This window comes from Montipora foliosa, chromosome 13, assembly GCF_036669935.1.
Source record: "Montipora foliosa isolate CH-2021 chromosome 13, ASM3666993v2, whole genome shotgun sequence".
Classification (NCBI taxonomy): domain Eukaryota; kingdom Metazoa; phylum Cnidaria; class Anthozoa; order Scleractinia; family Acroporidae; genus Montipora; species Montipora foliosa.
In genome coordinates, this window is record NC_090881.1 from 26,666,385 (window position 1) to 26,686,384 (window position 20,000).

Below are 20,000 nucleotides of genomic sequence, written 5' to 3' on the forward strand. Positions count from 1 at the left end.
CAGACTTAACTATTAGAGTGTAATGTGAAGTGCTAGCTTTCTTCCCATATGAACCTCGCAAGCGTTAGCCCTACTAATGGAAATGGGCCCACATAAGGACAAAGAAAAACTCTGACTAGGATGGGAATTGAACCCACGACCTTCGAGTTAGATCACCGCTGCTCTACGGTTAGACGGGAGCAGGCCGTGGGAATTTAAGGTGATTCCCTTGTTTTACACCGCGCATCTCATACTGCGCATAAGATTGCGACTTCGGAGATGAAGGCGTTTCACGCCGGCCATCAGAAGAGAGGCAACAAAGGCAGCTTTTGTTGTTCAAGAACTTATCACGATAACTCTTCTCGGTTAAAAAGGTGTTGTTTGGAACTCGCCCCAATCCTTTCGCGGAAAATAATTATTTTGAAGCCGAAATTGTTCCTTTGCCATCCATTTATCATCGTGTTGCGAAGAAACAAGAACGGTGACTGAAGGGGCCAAAAACCATTGCTCCAACGCGTTACTAAAGTTCTTCTTTAATGTCAAATATCCTTAGTTTAAAGAGAACAGGCGGTGCGGTGAACGTTGCGATAAACGGTGCGAAAGCAATAATCGATACGGTTGCTAGAGAAATAAACAAGGAAAATACAAGTTACTACAACAAAAGGACGAATCAAAACACAAGAATATAGAAATAACAAACTAAGCAGAAAAGACGAGCCAAAAAATAATACTTACAAACGTTATATGGCCTTTAAAACGGACAAACGAAGCGATGTAGGAAAAAAAACGCAAAACCTAAAACTGTATCCTCCAAAGCACAAACGAGAGTGAATAAAAGGCAAAGACGCGAATTTATACTAATGAACTAAGGAACAATAGACAAAGTTATGCAGGAAAAACTAACAGAATAATAATGAAAACGACATGCAAGCGTGACACACAAAAAATAATGTTCCAAAAAACAAAAGAGTTCATTCATGAAGAATGCCGCCGCAACAGGTGACCCCCCATTTTTAATGGTTTTATTTACTCGTAATAGGTACACGGAAAACATATTTTAAGGAGAAAAAAAGTTGGATAGTAGAAATTGTAGTATTTACATATAAATTACGTGAAGCTGCATTTGGAGTCCGACACTGAGTGCAAGGTGATGACTGTAGCGGTCCAATTTGCTTACATTTCTTTAGATTATAGCCCGGACAAACAAGTAGGTTCAAGTTTTCAGTAATATTCAGTAGCTTTTGGTACACAACACCAATTTTTCCGGTCGATCTAGTTTCGAACTCTTCTCACTTAATTCGGTAAAAAACATTTACAACAAAGGGCATACAGTGCGAAAACAAGGCCTGTGACCCCATCTTTTTATTGCATGATTTTGTTTTAATGTCCTGTGTATGAATATCAATTGTGCTAAGTTTGAAAAAAATCTGAATAGTACGTCATTTTCCAGGAAATTACCTTAAGATGTCAATGTAATGGCAATGAATATGTACAGGTACAAGGAAGGGTTACGTTTTTGCAAACGTTAGCCGTGTAGCAATCAATTTTCAACAGACTTAACTATTCGAGTGTGATTTGAAGTGCTAGTTTTCCACCCATATGAACCATGTGAGCGTTCGCCCTTCTAATGGAATGGGCCCACACAATGACAGAGAAAAACTCTGACCGGGGTGGGAATTGAACCCACGACATTCGGGTTAGATCACCGCTGCTCTACCGACTGAGCTTCAAGGTCAGTGTCACGGCAATGAATATGTACAAGTACAAGGAAGGGTTACGTTTTTGCAAACGTTGGCCGTGTAGAATTTACATCTTAAATTCCCACGACCTGCTCCCGGTTGACCTCTGTTCTTGTGTGGGCCCTTTTCCATTAGTAGGGCTAACGCTCACATGGTTCATATGGGTAGAAAGCTAGCACATCTTATTACACTTTAATAGTTAGATCTTAATTTAAGACATATTCGATTTTTGGTCTTTACCTGATTCTCAATCAATCTTAATCAGAGTTTCAGTCGATCTTAATGTAACTGCGACTCGAATTGTGGCTGATTGCATGTGGATGTTATACTATGATCGGATCGAGATCCTCGTCCGGCATACTAGTGACAACCCTAGCAGGGGTCGTAGGCAAATGCTCTCGACTTGGTCTCATCAAGCTTTTCCTTTCGTTCGTTAGTGAGGCTTTGCGCAACATATCATGGAGGCGAAAATTCTTGAGTAAGTCTTGATGTTGCGTTGCGAACGCAATACAAAAGAAGCTGACAGTTAAATGAAAAATATTTTTTCCGTCATTGCTGCACTAAACTGAAAACGTTGTTGTCTCAACCGCTTGAATACACAGTTACTTTCAAAACGAAGGAGGGGGGGGGGGGGGATTGTTTAATCGCGAGTACAATAATGATCGGAACCTGATTAAAGAGGGGTTTCGTCAATTCATTATGTCATTATAATCTCCTTCAATACATAGCATGTTCGATTAAAGATGCAATAGAAAGAATTCCTCAGAGTTTCTTCTTAAACGCCTAATCTGACATGAAGCGATAATCGTAGAATAGGAAACGATCTTCACTCGAGTGGTGATGAACGTTGAGTTGAACAAAGTAACATAAATTAAATATTTCAACATTTAGCGGTTTATAGCGTTCCGTGCCCTGTTTTTCTTTACCGTCACAAACGACTAACTTGGCAGTTTCCTAGGTCCAACTATAGATGGAAAGAACTTGGTGTGGAGAAGTGAAAGGCAGACAAGCGAACGTAATTTTATCTAGACATTCAAATCAAGCGGAGAAGTGCGGACTTTAACCTGGGGATCTCGTACGAAGCTTTTTTGGACGAAAGGTTATATCCACCCAACAAATAGATTCCATGTTGCCGTGCATCAGTTCAGTAATGGATCACAGATGAGGTCAAAATGTGGTAAGAGCAAAAAAGTGGCACACGAGGCGATAGCTCTTGCCGTAGTTGTACGGTATCTCTGACTGATTTATTTCTGAACAGACGCACAGCGACGTGGAATCTATTTGTGTTGTATACTAAAGAATTACACGTTTTTGAGGATGACGTCAGCTATGCGTCTGTCATCTAAGTGCGGCCCTGTGGTTAGGGTGCTTGTCTTGAGATCCGCAGATACCGGGTTCAAGACCCGGCCTGACTACTCGACTTCAAGGCCGCACTTGTAAATAGCCAACTGGTTTGCCTCCGGCCTGTTGCCGGGATTCTTAACAGTTGTTGTTGTTGTTGTTGTTGTTGTTCTGTTCTCTCGTTTCGTTGATTGTGCATTGGCCCTGAAAAACCCCTTGAAGGAGTGGTCAATTAAGTATGTATTGTATTGTATTATAATAGATCATAAGTGAGAACCAATTAAGATGCGTGCATTAGAGCGAGTTTCAATCGAGAGTCGTAAAACCAAAACCAAAGTAATTACTTTGGCCAATCAAAAAGGACGGAAACAATCCGATAAACCAATCAAAACTCGAAGTAATCACACGTAGCCGACATAAAGCGCGGAAAAATGTGCAAGCGCGAGCCACGATTGATTTTGGTTTCTCTTCTGATTGGTTGGAAAAGTGGCGCAAGAACTTTGAACCAATCACTGAATGAAGTAATCACAAACCAAAGCAATTCGCTAATTACTTTCAACACTTATTTGAAAACTACTCTATGAGCTTACCATATAATTCCACTTACGTGTGAGCCGCTTCGTGGGCGATGATGATTGCGGACGCAAGCCCAATGTCATTGCTAACACACCTTCCAAAACATGTGGCACAAGTTGAGCCCATAAGGGCTAGCCCTGAGTGTGAATTAGAACGGCAAATCAAGTGCACTTGCAATTGTGATCCTGACTTCTACATATATTTTGAGACTAATGTAATGAGCGCACTGTTGAAGTCATTTTTCATTTAATATACTTCCCACTCTCGTTCAAGAATACCTCACCTCCAAATCCATTCCTGTAAAAAAATACATTTTTTTCTAAAATTAAATAATGAAGTTAAACAGCTACATAGTTAATTTTAGTTAAATGGAAAAAAATATCTGTGAAATATTTGGGCAGTAACAGGGTAAGTGGCCTTGAAATTGCTGGAATCCTTGTGTGAAAAGAATTATCAGTCTTCGTCATCAGTCTCTTAATTGAACTGTGGTACAGCAATAGTTATTTTACCCTGTCAGCAGGACGATGAGGTCGGGGTAACTTGAAGTATCTTCCCAAAGTGAGCTCCTTTTATTCATCGCCCAGTCTGCAAGATGCCTCAGTCTTTCTCGAGAATTGGCTGAGGAGCTATAACCAAACTGAAAATGGATTTGTCGATCGATCAATCAATCAATCACTATCATTCATCAATAAATCAATCAATGTAAAATATTGTAAATAATGTAAATGATTTGTTTGCACATGCAGTGGAACTGCACTTAGCTATTAAAGCTTATTAAACTACTTTCCGAGTCACAGGCACCCCACTTTTAATAATCTGAAAGGAACAAATTCAAACTTAACAGAAACACCGTGATTAAGAACACCAACTGGCAGGAGGCAACCAATCCGGGATAGACTGCGAGCAGTCTCTCTTTTGCTCCAAAATCCTTGAAACGAATGCTTCAAATTGGCTGAAACTGCGGGTCGCAAATATCGCGGGCGTTGGTTAGAGCGAAAAGGGAGACTGCAATGGTTTCATATTGCGTTTTGGAACCCGAGTGACGGATTGACAGCTTTCATCATCTTGCCGGCTATGCCCATTTATTCTCGCGGAAATCAAGGAGCGTTTGCCGATAATTTGTTTGTTTGACATCAAAATTTGAATAACTAAAGGTGATGCACGATGATTCCACGCCCAAAAAAGTAGCTGCAACTAAAAAGCCGTCCATGTCGGATTTTTGCCGTTTATTCAAGAGCTTTTTCAAAATAATTTACGGAAAATTTCCATCGAAAAGCGGCGCCGATGAGCCTTCAAAAGACATCGTGCATCTCATGTCAAAGGGAAGAAGAAAGGCTTTCCCTGAACTTTATTTTGGAGTAGCTTGGATTTACTGCATTGCAAGAAGTTACTCGCTTTCTCCTTGTGTGAGCGGAAAATGTGCAGCCAAAGTAAGAAATGCAGAACCCGCTATTTTATTGATATGAAAAAGAACCCTCTTCGATCTGCAGCAACAATAGAAAGAGCAACAGATGATTCCTCGACAAAGGAAGCAATGTCACCGAAGAGAGATTCAAGCGAATGTCTAAGTCGCCCCACGCCTTACAGTTGGAAATCAGAAGTCTTCAAGACTACTGCGGATGATGATATTTAATCTTAAGTTTGTGGTGAAAAGACAATGGACAAGCAAAGCATATCAAGGCCCTGAAACGGCTATATGCCTTGTGCTCCCTTAAAAAGGCTGGATTAAGCTGTGACGATTTAGTGCTAGTTTACTTACTGCAGCTTAGTGAGATCAGTCATCGAGTATGCTTCTCCCGTCTGGGCGGCGCTACTATTATACCTAGAAGATCTCTTAGAATCCATACAAAGCCCTCAGGATAATTTTCGGCAGGACAGAGTACGCTGATGCCTTGGCCGTGGCGAGCCTAGACACACTTAAAGTCAGGTGCGTTGCTGCCTGTCAGAGGCTCATCATATATTGCGCGGCAACATCCTCCCCTCATGGAAGTTATACCCATCCCCTCCCCCACGTACCATGAGTGTGAATATTCTCTTCGTGTAAGGGACTTGGCCATAATAATCGACTATAACATATTGTGTAACCGCGTGTGCCTATTTATGGCCTATCTATCTATCTATCTATCTATCTATCTATCTATCTATCTATCTATCTATGTATCTATCTATCTATCTAAACTATCCTTTCGCAAAGCCAACTTTTGCTTTATTATTTTGGGCATCTTTGAATTGTAGATCGGAAGAATCGTAGAATGGGAGAATAATGTCAAAAGCATCGTAAGGTGGAAACAAAAAGTAAAATCGGAAGAATCATCAATTCTAAAATCGTTGAATCGGATAATGATTTCTAAAGCAAATCATACACTTCAGTCGTAAAATAGATGGAATCGAAGACTTAAATCGTAAAAAAAGGTAAAAAACTTAGTGGTCTAAAATCTGAAAAAGTACCCGTAAATCGGTGCATACTATTCTACGATGTAGCCGGATAATCGCATTGCTGGAGCATCCTTGCGGTACTACAACGATCACGGTTGGCACAACGGCGTCGATCACACTTTTCGTAACAGTGAGACTTTGATTATTAATGCTTTTAAAGAAACCTGTGGGCATCTTGCTTTTCAGGAAGAGCTAGTACTGCTCCTGTTCTTGTTTCAAATTCTCATCGTAAACGGCCTCCAAATTGCCGCGAATTTTAAGAATTGAATGACATGTGTCAAAGTTGACGCCATCGACCAATAATAGGGAGCTTAAGCACGCTCGTTTTTGAGACGCGGACGGCGACCGGAAGAGAACAATTCGCGTTCCAGGACAGTGGTGTCTCCCAAATTTTTATACTAATCATCTCTAATGGAGAAAAGATACTTGACAATGTAAATGTGGTTGTGTGAAGACAAGTTAAAAAGGAAAACAGCTCACTTCCGGTTGCCGTCCGCGTCTCAAACATGCGCATGCATAACAAACAGTCCGTCACCGGAGCGCCTGGCTTGCAAAACGCAATATGAAACCATTGCAGTCTCTATTTTCACTCTATCCAACGCCCGCAGTATTTGCGATCCGCAGCTTCAGCCGTTGAAACTTCAACGTTTAAACAATTCTAGAGCAAACGAGAGACTGCTCGCAGAGGTTGGTACAAAAAACAGGTCACAAGCCACAGGTCACAAGCCACAAGTCAAACACTCATACTTTTTACCGACGCTGAAACAACCTCAGCTGTTTACAAATGCTAACAAGTTTAGGCCTAAGGTTAGGTTTAGTGAATGTTTGGGATTCTTTCTGTATAAGTAAACAGTAACCTGTGATTTGTGACTTGTGACCTGTGACCTGTCTTTTGTACCTGCGGCTGCTCGCAGTCTAAATCCGAGACAACCTGAAGCAGAAGCAAACCCAAACCCAACGCCCTAACCACTGAACTAGGCTGCCTCCCAAATCAGTCAGTCAGTCAATCAATCGATTAATTAGTCAGTACAGCGATCTGACGGTCAATCGGTTGGTCAGTTAGTTCGTCAGTCAGACAACCGTGAATTCACTTAATTATATTTACCCCATCTTTCTTGATGACTATTTTGACCACAACTAAAGCAAGCTTCTTGTCTCCAACACTTTCATCGTGAAACATGTTATTGACCTAACAGAAGAACGGGACACGAGGTATTGTTTAATGTTGACACATCGAAATTTGTGAGAGCGATTTTCTGGAGTTGTCTCTATTGTAAGTTATTAATGGGAAAACAACAATAACAACAATTAGCTTTCTAACTCAGCAACATCGGCGCTCACCAAGTGTGCTAACATCATTAACTTCATGCTCAGGTTTTCCTCCCCATGCTTCTTCACAACCAAGTCATCTGCTACCATGGCAACCTCCAAATGTTTGTGAGAAGATGACCCTTCAGGATTTGTTGATGACTGTGTAATTGTCTTTGTTTCCAGGTCCCTTTTGGGACATCCATTATCGGGCATGTCTAAAGGAAATGTGAATGATTAAGTTCTTTGCCTTTCTGCCTAGAAGTATCACAATGTTGTAGTAAGCCCGGGAGTCACGCTCTAACATTGACGCCCGACCCTTTTTTTGGCCAACAGGTCATGGCGCTTTTTTAAAAATCTCATTTTGGATGACGTGGGGCAACATTCTTCCGTTCATATAATATCTGCCAATCATCGTTGATAGACGAAGGAGCTTGTCCAATAACGTTGAGCCGGGCCCTTTTTATTGTAAGTGGTAAAGGCTAAATACCATTTATGACGTACTGTGCTGAAATTACTTCCGTGTTCGCTTCTAGTTACTCCCTGGCGAAAACTTGAACTCCTAAGTTGAGTTTTATATTGTTTTACAGAATTTTCTTCATGCAACAACAACAATATCACATTTAACAACAACACAATTTAATTTAGTATTTCACAATCCGTATAAGCAGAGGAAGACGAGCGATTACTACAGTTTCACATCATTAATACATTTTAAAAATTTGTGTCAATTTAACCCAACCACACAAAAAGAAATTAATTTACTCAAGTAAATTTGCACCCGTAATACCAAAGTACCGAGAGTAGTTGCTGCAGTTTCACACAGTTATAATATTAAACTCTGAAATCTTATGCTAGAAGCGTTTAAAGTAAAGTAATATAAAAACACTTCCTCTACCTTCCGAAACGACGTCACTTGTCTGCCCAACGATATCTTTCAATGAGCGTTTATAGATTACATGAGATTGAGCAGTGTTTGCTGACCCATAATCCTGTGCGAGATGACTCGGAAGAGGATGTATAAAGAGGGCGTGACTCAGTAAGTTAATCATGCCAGTCTGAGATGTTAGAAAAAGCAGAAACATTAAAATTGGCATCAGGCTCCTTTTGTTAACAGCATGAGTTCGAACGCTGGGTCCCAAAGGACGGAGCACCCTAGGGCGCAAAAGCCCCACCTAGCGTTGTCGGCTCTTCTGTATATAATTCATCATGGCGTATTGACCTCTGCATAGGTGGCTCCGATGTGTGAATAAAAGTACTTTAACACACTAGAGCGAGTTTCAATCTAGTGTCGTAAAACCAAAACCAAAGTAATTACTTTGGCCAATCAAAAAGGACGGAGACAATCCAGTAAACCAATCAGAGTTCGAAGTAATTACATGAAGCAGACACAAAGCGCGGCAAAATGTGCACGCGCAAGCCACGATTGGTTTTGGTTTCACTTCTGATTGGTTGAAAAAATGGCGCGAGAACTTTCAACCAATCACTGAGTGAAGTAAATGCAAAACTAAGGCAATTCGCTAATTTCGACACTAAAATGAAAACCGCTCTATACTGAATGAAGTTTTGTTTTAAATGCATTAAAGCGGTAATTATGCATAGAGTCTCCGGCACAGACCATAAAGCCCGACCACGTTAATGTCCTTGAGCAAAGAAACTCCGTTTATAAGTCCATTTTGGTCCGTTACACAGGTAAATGCATATGCTTGTAATCCATACTAAAACGCTCAAAAAGGCTAACCTTTGAAAGGCAAGTTTTTAAAACGCTCCGTTTTTAGCGCGGATGGGCTTAATCTTTGTAAACGATGATGTAAAACGCGTTGAAGAGTTTTCGGAACGTGTCTGAACCCATTCCCAATCCTAGACATAAGTTTAGACGTCATTTACGAGCGTTTACCAAGTGTTGACACATTACTGTTTTTGCGAGCGTTTAGTGCGAATAGGTGTAAACGAAACGGAAACGCAAAGTGGATAAAAGGTGCGAGATGAGCTTGAGAATTTTGAAGCTTATTTTTGCAAGCCGTTTCTTTTGATTTAGTTGGAGAACATAGCGCCTCAACGAGTGAATGCAGAAATATTATCATTATATATTAGTGCATACCAGTCCATCCTGGTTGCTAATTGCAACTGAGGAGGCAGGATGAGAGACCACATGTCCACTATAGAAAGTATTCTTTGGGGGTGCACTGTACGTTGTACTTCCGTTTTCGTGTGTAGTCTCCACGACGGTTCCTGGTGCAACAATGTGTCGGCCTTTTGTGACGTTTAAATGGAGTGACAAACCAAAGGCATCGATCTTATAAAACCAGGAACTTTGTTTGGATGTTGTTCTTTTGGTACGGCTGCGTTTGTGAAGGATATGGGTAACGAATTTCCCTGTTTCGTCTGCTTGGAATGGCGAAACGACTTCGTACTCTGGCACTGCAGCACCACAACAAAAAAAGCAAGCAAACAACTTGGCCAGTAATATTTGGCTATTTTTAGAAAAGCGAGATTTTTCACACAAAGAAAGGCTTAGATGTACCATTTTCTCAAACTGAAAAATTGCGGATATTCCTGGCGAGAAAGGGTTTAATTAGCGCGAGATGTAGAAAAAACGGCAAAAATGAACAAACAAGGAACAAACTTGTCTATTTTTGCAAATTTCTCGCCTGTTCAGATATGTCCGGGTGAAAATGACTGACATTTTGACTAGGAAATGATTATGTCCACTGTTCTGAGTGAAAATGACTGACATTTTGACTAGGAAATGATTATGTCCACTGTTCTGCGTTATACGTTGAACGGTAAAAATAACCAGAAGTGGTGATAATGAAACTGAATTGTTAAATATCTGATTTGACGGGGAAACAAAGACGATACATCAGTATTTTATGTAGACATACCTTCAGCGAGTGAGTTCGCTCCAAAATACTTTGCGATTTCCCGTTTCGTCATTCGATGGTGAAGAGTCGCTTTCTACGATGGAAATTATACTTTTGAGAAGTGCATTCTCGATTTGCTCACAAGCTTTAATTGAATTTCTAAATTCTAGCACAATCATTGTAAATGGTGTTAACACCAGGTCACGCTGCCAAACAACTGAACATGTTTTGAGAAAGTCTTCCCTTACCTTCCAATTTTCGTGGTTGGGTAGCGCAAGAAGTTCTGTAAGAAAACCATTGCTCGTTAATTAGCGACCTGCGTGAGTTGCGATTTATATAACGCGCCCAAATTCAAAACTTTAGAAATTAATAAAACTTACCAATCGATTATACCGACACTATTCTTAAAATTTGATTATTCTTACTGCCTTCTTGTCACGGTGACCAAAATCATGATCATTATGTATATTTCGTTTACCTGCCGATTTCACACATAATAGAATATGTTCAAACATATATCACAATTAATCGACCGGCACTCGGGACAGTTACGTAGACCCAACGATAATGTACCACAAGACACCACATCAGGTCGGGGTCAATCCCCCATTCTTTTGCAAACAGCCAATGGCTATATGGTAAGATGTAGTCCACGGTTTATCGACCTTGTCCTAGAAGACGGGAATAGGAAGTCTGACAACAAGCAGATGTCATCTTAAAGGCAAGGCAGCACTAGTTTTTTAAGACCCTGAGTCTTAGTCCGTCGGGGGTTTAACCTTTCGCCCACTCATTTCCTGTGTTCTTGATCGTTTAGAGTCCACAGTCTAACATACCTGCAGTTACGACGCTGAGAACGAGACCCATCAATAGTGCAGTAAAGGAAGGCATATTTGGAAACTAAGCCCTGGAAATGAATTGGTTAATTACGTTTAGCTGTATAGGAACTTAACTCAACGTTTCTACGGATTCCTTTTGGGTTATATTCGGTTTAACATTTTCGCTGGAAATGGAAAAGCAATGCATGTACTTTTACTGTCTTTTGTGGCTTAATGAACGAAAGAAACAGAATATGGTTTTCCCGGTGTAAGAAAAAAAACAAAAAATAGGTCGAGTTGTTTTTGGGTTATTTTGGCAAGCCAAAAACAGTTCACTGCTGCTTATGAAAAGGACTTCAAAAACTTAACTAGACTATGGTCCAAGCGCCGGTTACGAAAATCACTTTGTGTTTGTAGTGATTTTTCTTTTAGGGCAACAAAACTTATTTCAATAAGGTTATCTGTTTATCCTTAACTGGGATGGAAGTAAACAGAATAAGCCATAACTGAAACCCCTCACGGTACCAATTTAAAACTTACTTTTAGAGGGAAATGTAGTAAGCCATTGACAGTTGGCTCCACCAGAAGTGCGATCAACAGTTTCAGTTCGAGTGAACGAAGATATTTTTTTTCTTCCGTTATTGCCTTCAAAAAAATATGTAAATATAATTTATTAACCGGACGAGGAAATGACAATTATTCTTATTGGACAAGATATCTTGATTTAATGCATGCTGAAGGGGTAATATTTGACAATTTTTGTATAGTGTCTGATTCAATGTCAACAAGCAGAAAAATAAATATTCCATGCAATAAATGCTCGCTAGTGTGCAGGGATGGCGCAGTGGTGAGAGCACTCGCCCCCCAACAGTGTGACCCGCGTTCCATTCCCAGAATCAGCGTCATATGTGGTTTGACTTTGTTGGTTCTCTACTCTGCACCGAGAGGTTGTTCTCCGGTAATCCGGTTTTCCCCTCCCCTAAAAAAAACAGACATTTGATTTGCTTTGATTTGTTGATTTCAGTTTACAGTGTCCTCAATTAGCGCTTCAGCGCTAAAACGACTAGACACTTAAATAAAGTTTCTTTCCTTTGTCTGTTTTCGGTTTGACTTAAACCTCTCAATGTTTCATAATTACCCTGCGACTAGCAGTGTACATTGTGTATTTTTTGTAAGAATGACTGAATATGATGAATTTCACTGTTTACTTTCTAGTTCAAACTCAAACGCAATTGCTTGTCAGTTTTGTGCAGACAATTACACAATAACTCAGTAAATTGACGGAAAAAGTCATTATTTGAATACTGTGGATCAAAAAAAGCAAAACCGTCGTAATTTTTTTTCGTTGTTGAATAGACCTAATCGGTTAACTCAGTGTTGTACCAAGTTCAAATCTCCCCGGATTAAGATTCTTTGTGTATTGTATTGTATTTGAACGATAATGTAGCATTCATATTGAAATGATATGAAAATACCTGGAACAAAACGTTTTATTCCCAAAGGGTTTGAATTAAGTGCAACACCGATTAGGTCTGATTGCCACCATCCAGGGCATCTTTTATTTCGGAAGGATGTGGTACCCCATAGTGACATTATTACTCGGTTTTATAACTGCAAAAGCACATGTTTAGAGACATTAAAACTTTAACGTTATGGATTTTATGGTGATACGTTTTCTTGAGCGCTACCGATGCTGTTAAAAGAACCACTTCCTTTATAGCGCAAAGAGTCAACCGATAACTTTTGAAAGTTATAATAAGTTACGTTGACTAATTGCCCTTATCAACTGAATAAGTTGATTCACAATTTTAGAATTTCGATATTTAAAGAGCGGGCCAGGGGATAAGAGAAAAAAAAAATGGTTTAACCATTGATCATAGGTGTCAGTCTCGGGGAAGATGTTTTGACTGAATCTTTTTACCTGGACAGGCAATGTACACCGGAGGGCTTGTACAATCATCGGAAGCAAATTTCGCATGGTGAGTGTTGTTCAGTAGGGGAAAAAAATGATTTTTTTATGTAACATTTGTAGAATGGTAAAATAAACAATGTATCTAACATCACATAACGATGACAGACAAAGGGTCAACAAATAAACGTACATTGATTTCGCGCTTAATGGAATTTTATTTGTTAAATTGGTGCAGTCTTTGAGAGCCTAAAGTATGTCTCTCAAATGAGCCAACAAATGCGTTCTAAAATTAAACAGGTTTTCTTGTGCTGTTTCTTTAAAGTCCGGCCCCCAAAAAATAATTGAAAGCAAACGAACAGGCTGAAAAGTCTTTATTGAACTAAAATTTGTTTAATGAGATATCACCTGGTTTTGTTTGGTTTTCTGTGTACGTTTGTAGTTTGAAAACCGTCAAATTGTCAACGCTTTTCTCAACTAAGTCAAGAACAAATTGGTATAACTCCAAATCTTATTTTGCGATTATCTTCTGGTGTCGCTTAAGCCATTTTGCTTGGACTTAGTCCTCGTAGACAGTGGTTACTTTTGTACCGTTGAACATTTCTTAAACTGTACGGCCCTACCTGTACGTCACTCGAGCGTTTGATATTTTTTAAGATTTTGGTACACTATTCAAAACACACATGAATAAACAGCGAGAATCACAGTACTGATTCTAATGATTACACATACAATTACATGTTAGACGAATGCCGAAATACCTTTTACCTGTTGATAAATAACAAGGGCTTCACAATAGAGACTTATTTTTTCGTACTGTGGTCCACCTATCTCGTGGATCTTATGCAATGACTTGTTGTTCGTAAAGAGCTGAGAAAACAGCCTCTGTTCGTTTAAGTCTTTGAAAAGGAAGCTTATGCGTAAACGACGGCAACGGCTACAAAAACACGCAACTATAAATATATATAACATTATTATTCTTATCATTCCGCACTGTTCTCGTCATGGAGAGTGTACTAACCTACCAGAAATAAAATTGACGGTGAATGTGTAGAGACGTGATTGAAAGGGTATAGTCTGGTCTTCACGCCCTCCACATAACCTTAAATTTGGTCATTTTACGTTGTCGTTGTCAGGGCAAGAACGGCAAAGTTATGTACTAAAATGTAAAAAGCACTTACAGGGCATGCCGTAAACGAATCGTCTTCTGTCGTTTTCGTTTTCGCCGACGCCTTTGTGGCTTGAAGTCACCAAATATCCAAGTTGCGGAAACCCCAATGACAAGAAAGTCATACATCACAATGAACGAGCTCAGTGACTTCGTCGGTTTCTACGAAAGCACTAATCTAGATTACCTTTTTTCAGCCAAAATGTGAACTAATTAAGTGTTTCAAATATAAAAGGGATTTCATCTCTCAACATAATATGAAAGTTCCAGGCATAGCATTTCAAACAAACATAGCCGGGAAAATGAAAAATGGTTTGGCTTAGCTTGGTATTCACCATCAGATTTTTAACCGTTCGTTAAGGATCCCTAACTTAATTGAAAATCCAAATTTGTGGTAGCTAACAGGCATTAGTTACTCTCCTATGCGAGTAAGGAAAAGCAAGGTACGAGATCCGGTTGAACTTACCAAAAAAGGCTCGTTGTACGGAACCAGTTAGATATGCATGAGTTAAACTGATATTGTGCGATTTTAAATGACTTTCTGTCTTACCTTCAGTGAGAGACGCAAAGTTTCCAATGTTGACTTAGCGTGCAGCTGTTAATAGTTCTTAACAAAAAATGGCTAGACTGGTAAAATAAAAATTTCAAATCGTAAAAAAAGGCGAAGAGCTGATTTTATTTTACCCGCGATCATGGTTCTCTACCTTTTACGGCTTTCGTGGAAAGAAAAACGCCTAAAGACAAAAAAACATTTGCCGTGGATCTATTATCGAAACTTAAGGCGGCTTGATGTTGTTGATAAAAATCACGAATCACACGGTCAAGAAGTCCATTAAATAAAGGTAAGATGGAAAACTGAACTGTAGCCTTGCAAGCTATTACAAGAATTTTGGCGTTCGGTTGCTCTTAGATACGCTTTTAAAGTCCGAATGAAAAATCGAAAACGATTTTAGTCATTTTCGAATTTTCAATCGGCCCTTACGATTTGCGACGGGGTAAAAACTGATGTAAAAGCGTACGTCGCGAATATAGAGAATGGAAGGAAATTAGGCCATAATATATCTAAAAGAAAATACATCCACTCTTTGAGTCGCTTTATGCATACAGATTTCCTTGTTCTTAGGGTTTCTTAGTCGGTATAAATTAATAATGTCCATGTCATTGGTATTGTTTGTTTTATTTGCTTTAAATGTATCTACATAGCTTCAGACATTTCTGTTGGCATAACTATGAATTTCATTGTCTCATATTGTGCAACATGAGTGGGTTTCAAAAAGAGTGCAATATATGGTCCGGGAGGACTTTTATTATTCTATGTTAGGGTTAGGGTTAGGGTTAGGGTTAGGGTTAGCTCAGCAGCAACTGTTCATTGTTTGAAAAGATCATAGTAAAATTCTTATTTTAACTCCACCACATCCCTTCACTGCGCATGTCCCTGTGTTCTGTGTATCTTATTCCGGCATGCCCACGAACAGCCAACCTGTGGATGCACAACGAAGCCAGGAAAGTTTTCAGCTTTATGATTAAGCTCAACGATAAGCTACTCTGGTAGCAAAATGGGAGTATTAGCCTCCATATCAAGCGCCTGAGTCGTGCTTTCATGATCAGATACTGACGTACATGGTCGGTGATAATGATCATGTAGTTGGTGATGACAATGATAGTGCATCATCACCGTTATCGTTTAAAAATAAATCGACGTTAAATGTAAATGAGAAGTTAATTGTGTATTTAACCAATGAAAGGAAGATGATAGGAAGAAATTTTGCAAATTGTGAACACTTGGCTGTTTAGAGTTATCTTTTAAAAGTTCTCTGTACCCTTACCATGTCATTCTTTAAACTTGTACACAAAGTTTGACCCTGCTGTACCAACTCCAGCCCAACAGTATGTGAATTCCTTGTCACTATAAGGCCTGGAACCGTATTTATTATAATTCGATAGACCATCATATCCCGAGTAGCATTCCCCATAGTACTGAATAGCAAATACTTTAAGTTTAGGATCTCTCGCTGTTGTTTTGCGTGCGCACTTTTCAATGATCTGGGACATATCGTTCCAGTTGATGCCCCCTCTTAAATTGGCGATGAGCATTGGCAGTGATCGATCGTTCCTTCTGTCGGCGAAGCAACCTAACGGTTCATATTGACGGTCACCTGTAGAAGGTTTAAAAACAGCATATTTAAAAGGGAAAACGAAGTTAAGGATGAGTTGATTTCAAATAAAATATCAAAGAGGAGAGTAGGATAACAAGTAACAGGTCGACAATTGATCACGATCATTACTGAATTTATTCACCGAAGTACGCGGCTCGGTAAATATTCATCACTTGCACTGGCGACACGGAGTGAATAATTATTTTAGTATATATCAGACAAGTTGAATAAATAGCAAACCGAACAACTACGTTTTATTTGGAAAATGTGGTTCGAAATTTTAAATCTCACTCCTCGGCTACTCGCCGGTGAAAAGAACTTGGCTAATCACCTCCGAGTTAGAAAATCAGCGTGCGCGGAGAGCACTCTTCACTCGTGTGGAAAATAGTAAAACGCAATATCCTTATACGATTTCCTGCTTAACGGCGAAACTAAATGAATTAGGCAAAACGCCGTCAAGCGCGCAATTTAAGCCACAGATTGCGAGAAATCCTGGAAAGAGACTTCGAGTCTTCGACGGCACTCGATCTATTAATAGGGACCTTTAGATCGGAGGACGAGGACGACTACGTATACGAGTACGAGTTTTCCGGTCTGAGCACGCGCACTTTGAAAATTGTCGGCCTGCAAACCTCATTCGCATGCTCAGTGCGTAAAACTCGTATTTGTAGTCGTCCTCGTCGTCCGATCTAAAGGTCCCTAACCTTTTCCTCCTAAAAGTGACACTCACAGCAGGTTTCACTTTAACTCCAGACGAATTTGCGTCTCAGTGAGGGCCGGTTCAGGGGTGACAGAGTGAACAACATCCACTCAGCCACTCTTGAAATATGTCCCTTTCAACCCATTTTCTCCTATGAGTGACACTTGAAGCTTTTACCCTACCGAACGCCTGGGAATTTTACTCGTTAGTAGGGGCCCGTGAAAGGGTTGATGCTGAAGCACTACTACAATGCCTCCTAAGAATGACACTTAGTGCTTATAAAGGGGGTAATTTCTAAAGAAACTGTGGTGCTGCGTCGGTGGGGAAGTAGTACACAAAAATTTGGTTTTATGAATGGAGTTGATAATGTAAATTGACCACCGTGCGTGCAGGGATTATAAAAGCTTTTATAATCCCTGTACGGTGGTCAATTTACATTATCAACTCCGTTAATAAAAACAAACTTAGGGCTTATACTCCACCTAACGCCAGACGATTTCATCGTTAGTAGGGGCCGGTCCAGTGCAGGTGGAAAGGTTAATGCTACAGCACTACTAAAATGCCGCGGCCTTCCTCTTATCAACTGAATTAAAGAGCCAATCAAATGGAGCCTTTGTCTTTCATACTGGATCTCAGAGTCAACCCTTTAGCTAGGAGAGTTATTAATTGAACGCCTCTCGTAAGGAAGGGGAGGGAGGGAGAAGTCCGAGGTTAAGGACGGTGCCTACTATTGTTATTGCGCATGCGTTCTGCGCATCTCGAGATACTCAGGTTTCATTCGGTGATGCTTACCAATACAGCGATATTTTTGCGCGGTTTAAACTAACCGGAGAAAGTAGATCTTAGTAAGTACTCTTGGTATCCAAAAAGAAAGCTGGGGGTGTTACGAGTTCGAATGTTTTGAGGAAAGGTAGCTTGCAAACTAAACTGAACGCAGGGTTGTCGGAACAACAACAAGAAGATTTATTCCAAAAATGAACGTAGTTTCCACGAAGTAACACTCTGAATAACACGTACTCAATAAACTTACACGGCCTCCGCCAACTTGAATGCACACAGCTTCTGTCACACTTGAATAAACACGCCAACTCTCTTCGCTTGTGAAAAACTAGTTAGAAAAACACTCCGCTTGGACTCGTCTACTTATATACTCGGACAATAAACTTCTAGAACTTTCTAAATTAGTAATGAATCTAATTATAGAAAGATTACAAAACACACCGATTTAGAAACGCTTACGTACAAACCTAAATATAAACAAACTACGAACTCTCGCGAAGCTTCGAGACAGTAACGCTTGTCACGCAATACTATTTTTCGTAACAGGGGGCAACCATGCATTTTTGAAAGATAGTTAAGCTTAAATTTGAGAAAAAACGCCATGATACATTGCTTTGTATTTTAAAGCTTTTTACAAATATTATTCATGAATTATATTTGAAAAATGCGTGGTTACCCCCAATTTTCTTTTTGGATTTCAACAGCCTTTTTTAAGATCTACGTTTCCTGCATAATCATAAACCGGGGCAAAAATACCTTTGAATTTGTAGGCACCGTTAAAAGAATCAAAACAGAGCTGTGACAGTGCTATTGTTTTACCTCATATAACCCAACAAACACGCGTCACACTGGAAAATTTTTTTTCGCGTTTCTCCGTAGAAATATGACACTTTTTACGGGAAAAAGTCATTCTAAAATAAATATATGTAGGAAAGGGTTGACTCAAGGAATAAGTGTAGAAAGAGGCTGCATTTGATGAGCTTCTACTAAAGTATAAGTTTTATTTGTTAAATCGAGTACCTGGACAGGGAACGTCCTCGTTGCAGTCTTCTTGAAGGGGAGGTTTTATTGCGGACACACACATTATTTCCGGTACAGATTCCAACACACCAGTCTCTTTTAATCTCTTACAAGAAGTTGTTCTTGTTTTGACCCCTCCTTGACAAGTAGATGAACACTGTGACAAACAGTAGATCAGACTTCGAGAATGTACATATACATATCATTTCGTTGAATAGCTTCCTAAAGGTTGTAATTTTACTTGACCTGATTCAAAACTTCGCTTGTTAAGAGATAAAAACTAAAGAATGATTGTTGGTCAAAGAAGAAGGCATTTTTCGTCGTAATTTCTTCTTTTTCAGTCTTAAGCTTCGAATTGGCAGTTGTTTTTTCCTCCTGATTAACCTAAAGTTGGTTTCCAGCTCACTCGATGAGGAAACCTCTTTAAGAAAAAAAGTGTACTTTTTCACCAAAACACGAGTTGTTGCAGAAGAATTAGGAACTATGCTGATAGTTTAATTAACGTTCTGAGTTTGAAAAGCTGCAGTTAAGGTTTCTTCGTGGAGAGAAAAATATTGCTACTAGTTTATCATGTTCGTGATAGTTTCAACAAGCTTGAATTGCTCTCAGAAAATTCGCTTTCGATTCGAATTCGATTAATGTATTCCTTGTTCTTACCCTTTGTTAGTGTATTTATACACTATTTTCGAATTCTTACGGCTGGACTGGATCTAGCATGGAATGGAGGCTAATGCGGGCAGATCTTTTCAAATGCAAATTAATTTGCCCGCATTAGCCTCCACTTCATGCTAGATCCAGTCCAACCGTTAGAATACGAAACTGGCATATTGTTAAAAACTTAAATACTTGTCAGTGTAGAGTCAAATAGAGACCTTGAGTGTAAAGCTGACAAGTTCGCATTCGGCCAATGTTCATTTCGGCGATTAAAACTGTGGAAACTATCTTCTTCATGTTAGTCTTACCGCTGACCATTCTCCTGGAACGTTGTCCGGTGGACAGTCAATTTTGTTGCAATCTCTCGTCACAAGTTCGGATGGTTTGGTTTCTGTACACTTCGAATTGGGCACGGTGTTGAAGTGTTCTCTAGTCACTTGTTCACGACACAAGATCTGACGTATTTGAACTCCTTTTCCACAAGTCCTAGAACAGGGGCGCCAGCCAGAGACATACCAACTGCAAGGAGTAAAAAGATTCAAAAAGAAGCCTTGG

The 20,000-nt window shown here is 39.7% G+C and overlaps 2 protein-coding genes across 2 annotated transcripts in view; both read right to left on the reverse strand.

Moving 5' to 3' along the window:
* Positions 1 to 14,679, reverse strand: part of LOC137982150 (A disintegrin and metalloproteinase with thrombospondin motifs 16-like) — a 33,710-nt gene extending 19,031 nt beyond the window's left edge. Inside the window, exons 1-12 of the mRNA XM_068829214.1 lie at positions 14,602 to 14,679; positions 11,599 to 11,703; positions 11,077 to 11,147; positions 10,492 to 10,526; positions 10,265 to 10,337; positions 9,481 to 9,800; positions 8,278 to 8,437; positions 7,413 to 7,597; positions 7,177 to 7,260; positions 4,145 to 4,272; positions 3,919 to 3,932; positions 3,667 to 3,772 (exon numbers count right to left, since the gene is read on the reverse strand). Of these exons, the coding sequence (XP_068685315.1) occupies positions 3,667 to 3,772; positions 3,919 to 3,932; positions 4,145 to 4,272; positions 7,177 to 7,260; positions 7,413 to 7,597; positions 8,278 to 8,437; positions 9,481 to 9,800; positions 10,265 to 10,337; positions 10,492 to 10,526; positions 11,077 to 11,131 (1,160 nt within the window). The 5' untranslated portion in view covers positions 11,132 to 11,147; positions 11,599 to 11,703; positions 14,602 to 14,679. The remainder of the gene's footprint in view (positions 1 to 3,666; positions 3,773 to 3,918; positions 3,933 to 4,144; positions 4,273 to 7,176; positions 7,261 to 7,412; positions 7,598 to 8,277; positions 8,438 to 9,480; positions 9,801 to 10,264; positions 10,338 to 10,491; positions 10,527 to 11,076; positions 11,148 to 11,598; positions 11,704 to 14,601) is intronic.
* A 128-nt stretch (positions 14,680 to 14,807) lies between these two features.
* The window catches only part of LOC137982152 (A disintegrin and metalloproteinase with thrombospondin motifs 6-like), a 22,055-nt gene continuing 16,862 nt past the window's right edge, over positions 14,808 to 20,000 (reverse strand). Inside the window, exons 14-17 of the mRNA XM_068829216.1 lie at positions 19,754 to 19,964; positions 18,792 to 18,948; positions 15,962 to 16,291; positions 14,808 to 15,615 (exon numbers count right to left, since the gene is read on the reverse strand). Coding sequence (XP_068685317.1) covers positions 15,966 to 16,291; positions 18,792 to 18,948; positions 19,754 to 19,964 — 694 coding nt within the window. The 3' untranslated portion in view covers positions 14,808 to 15,615; positions 15,962 to 15,965. The remainder of the gene's footprint in view (positions 15,616 to 15,961; positions 16,292 to 18,791; positions 18,949 to 19,753; positions 19,965 to 20,000) is intronic.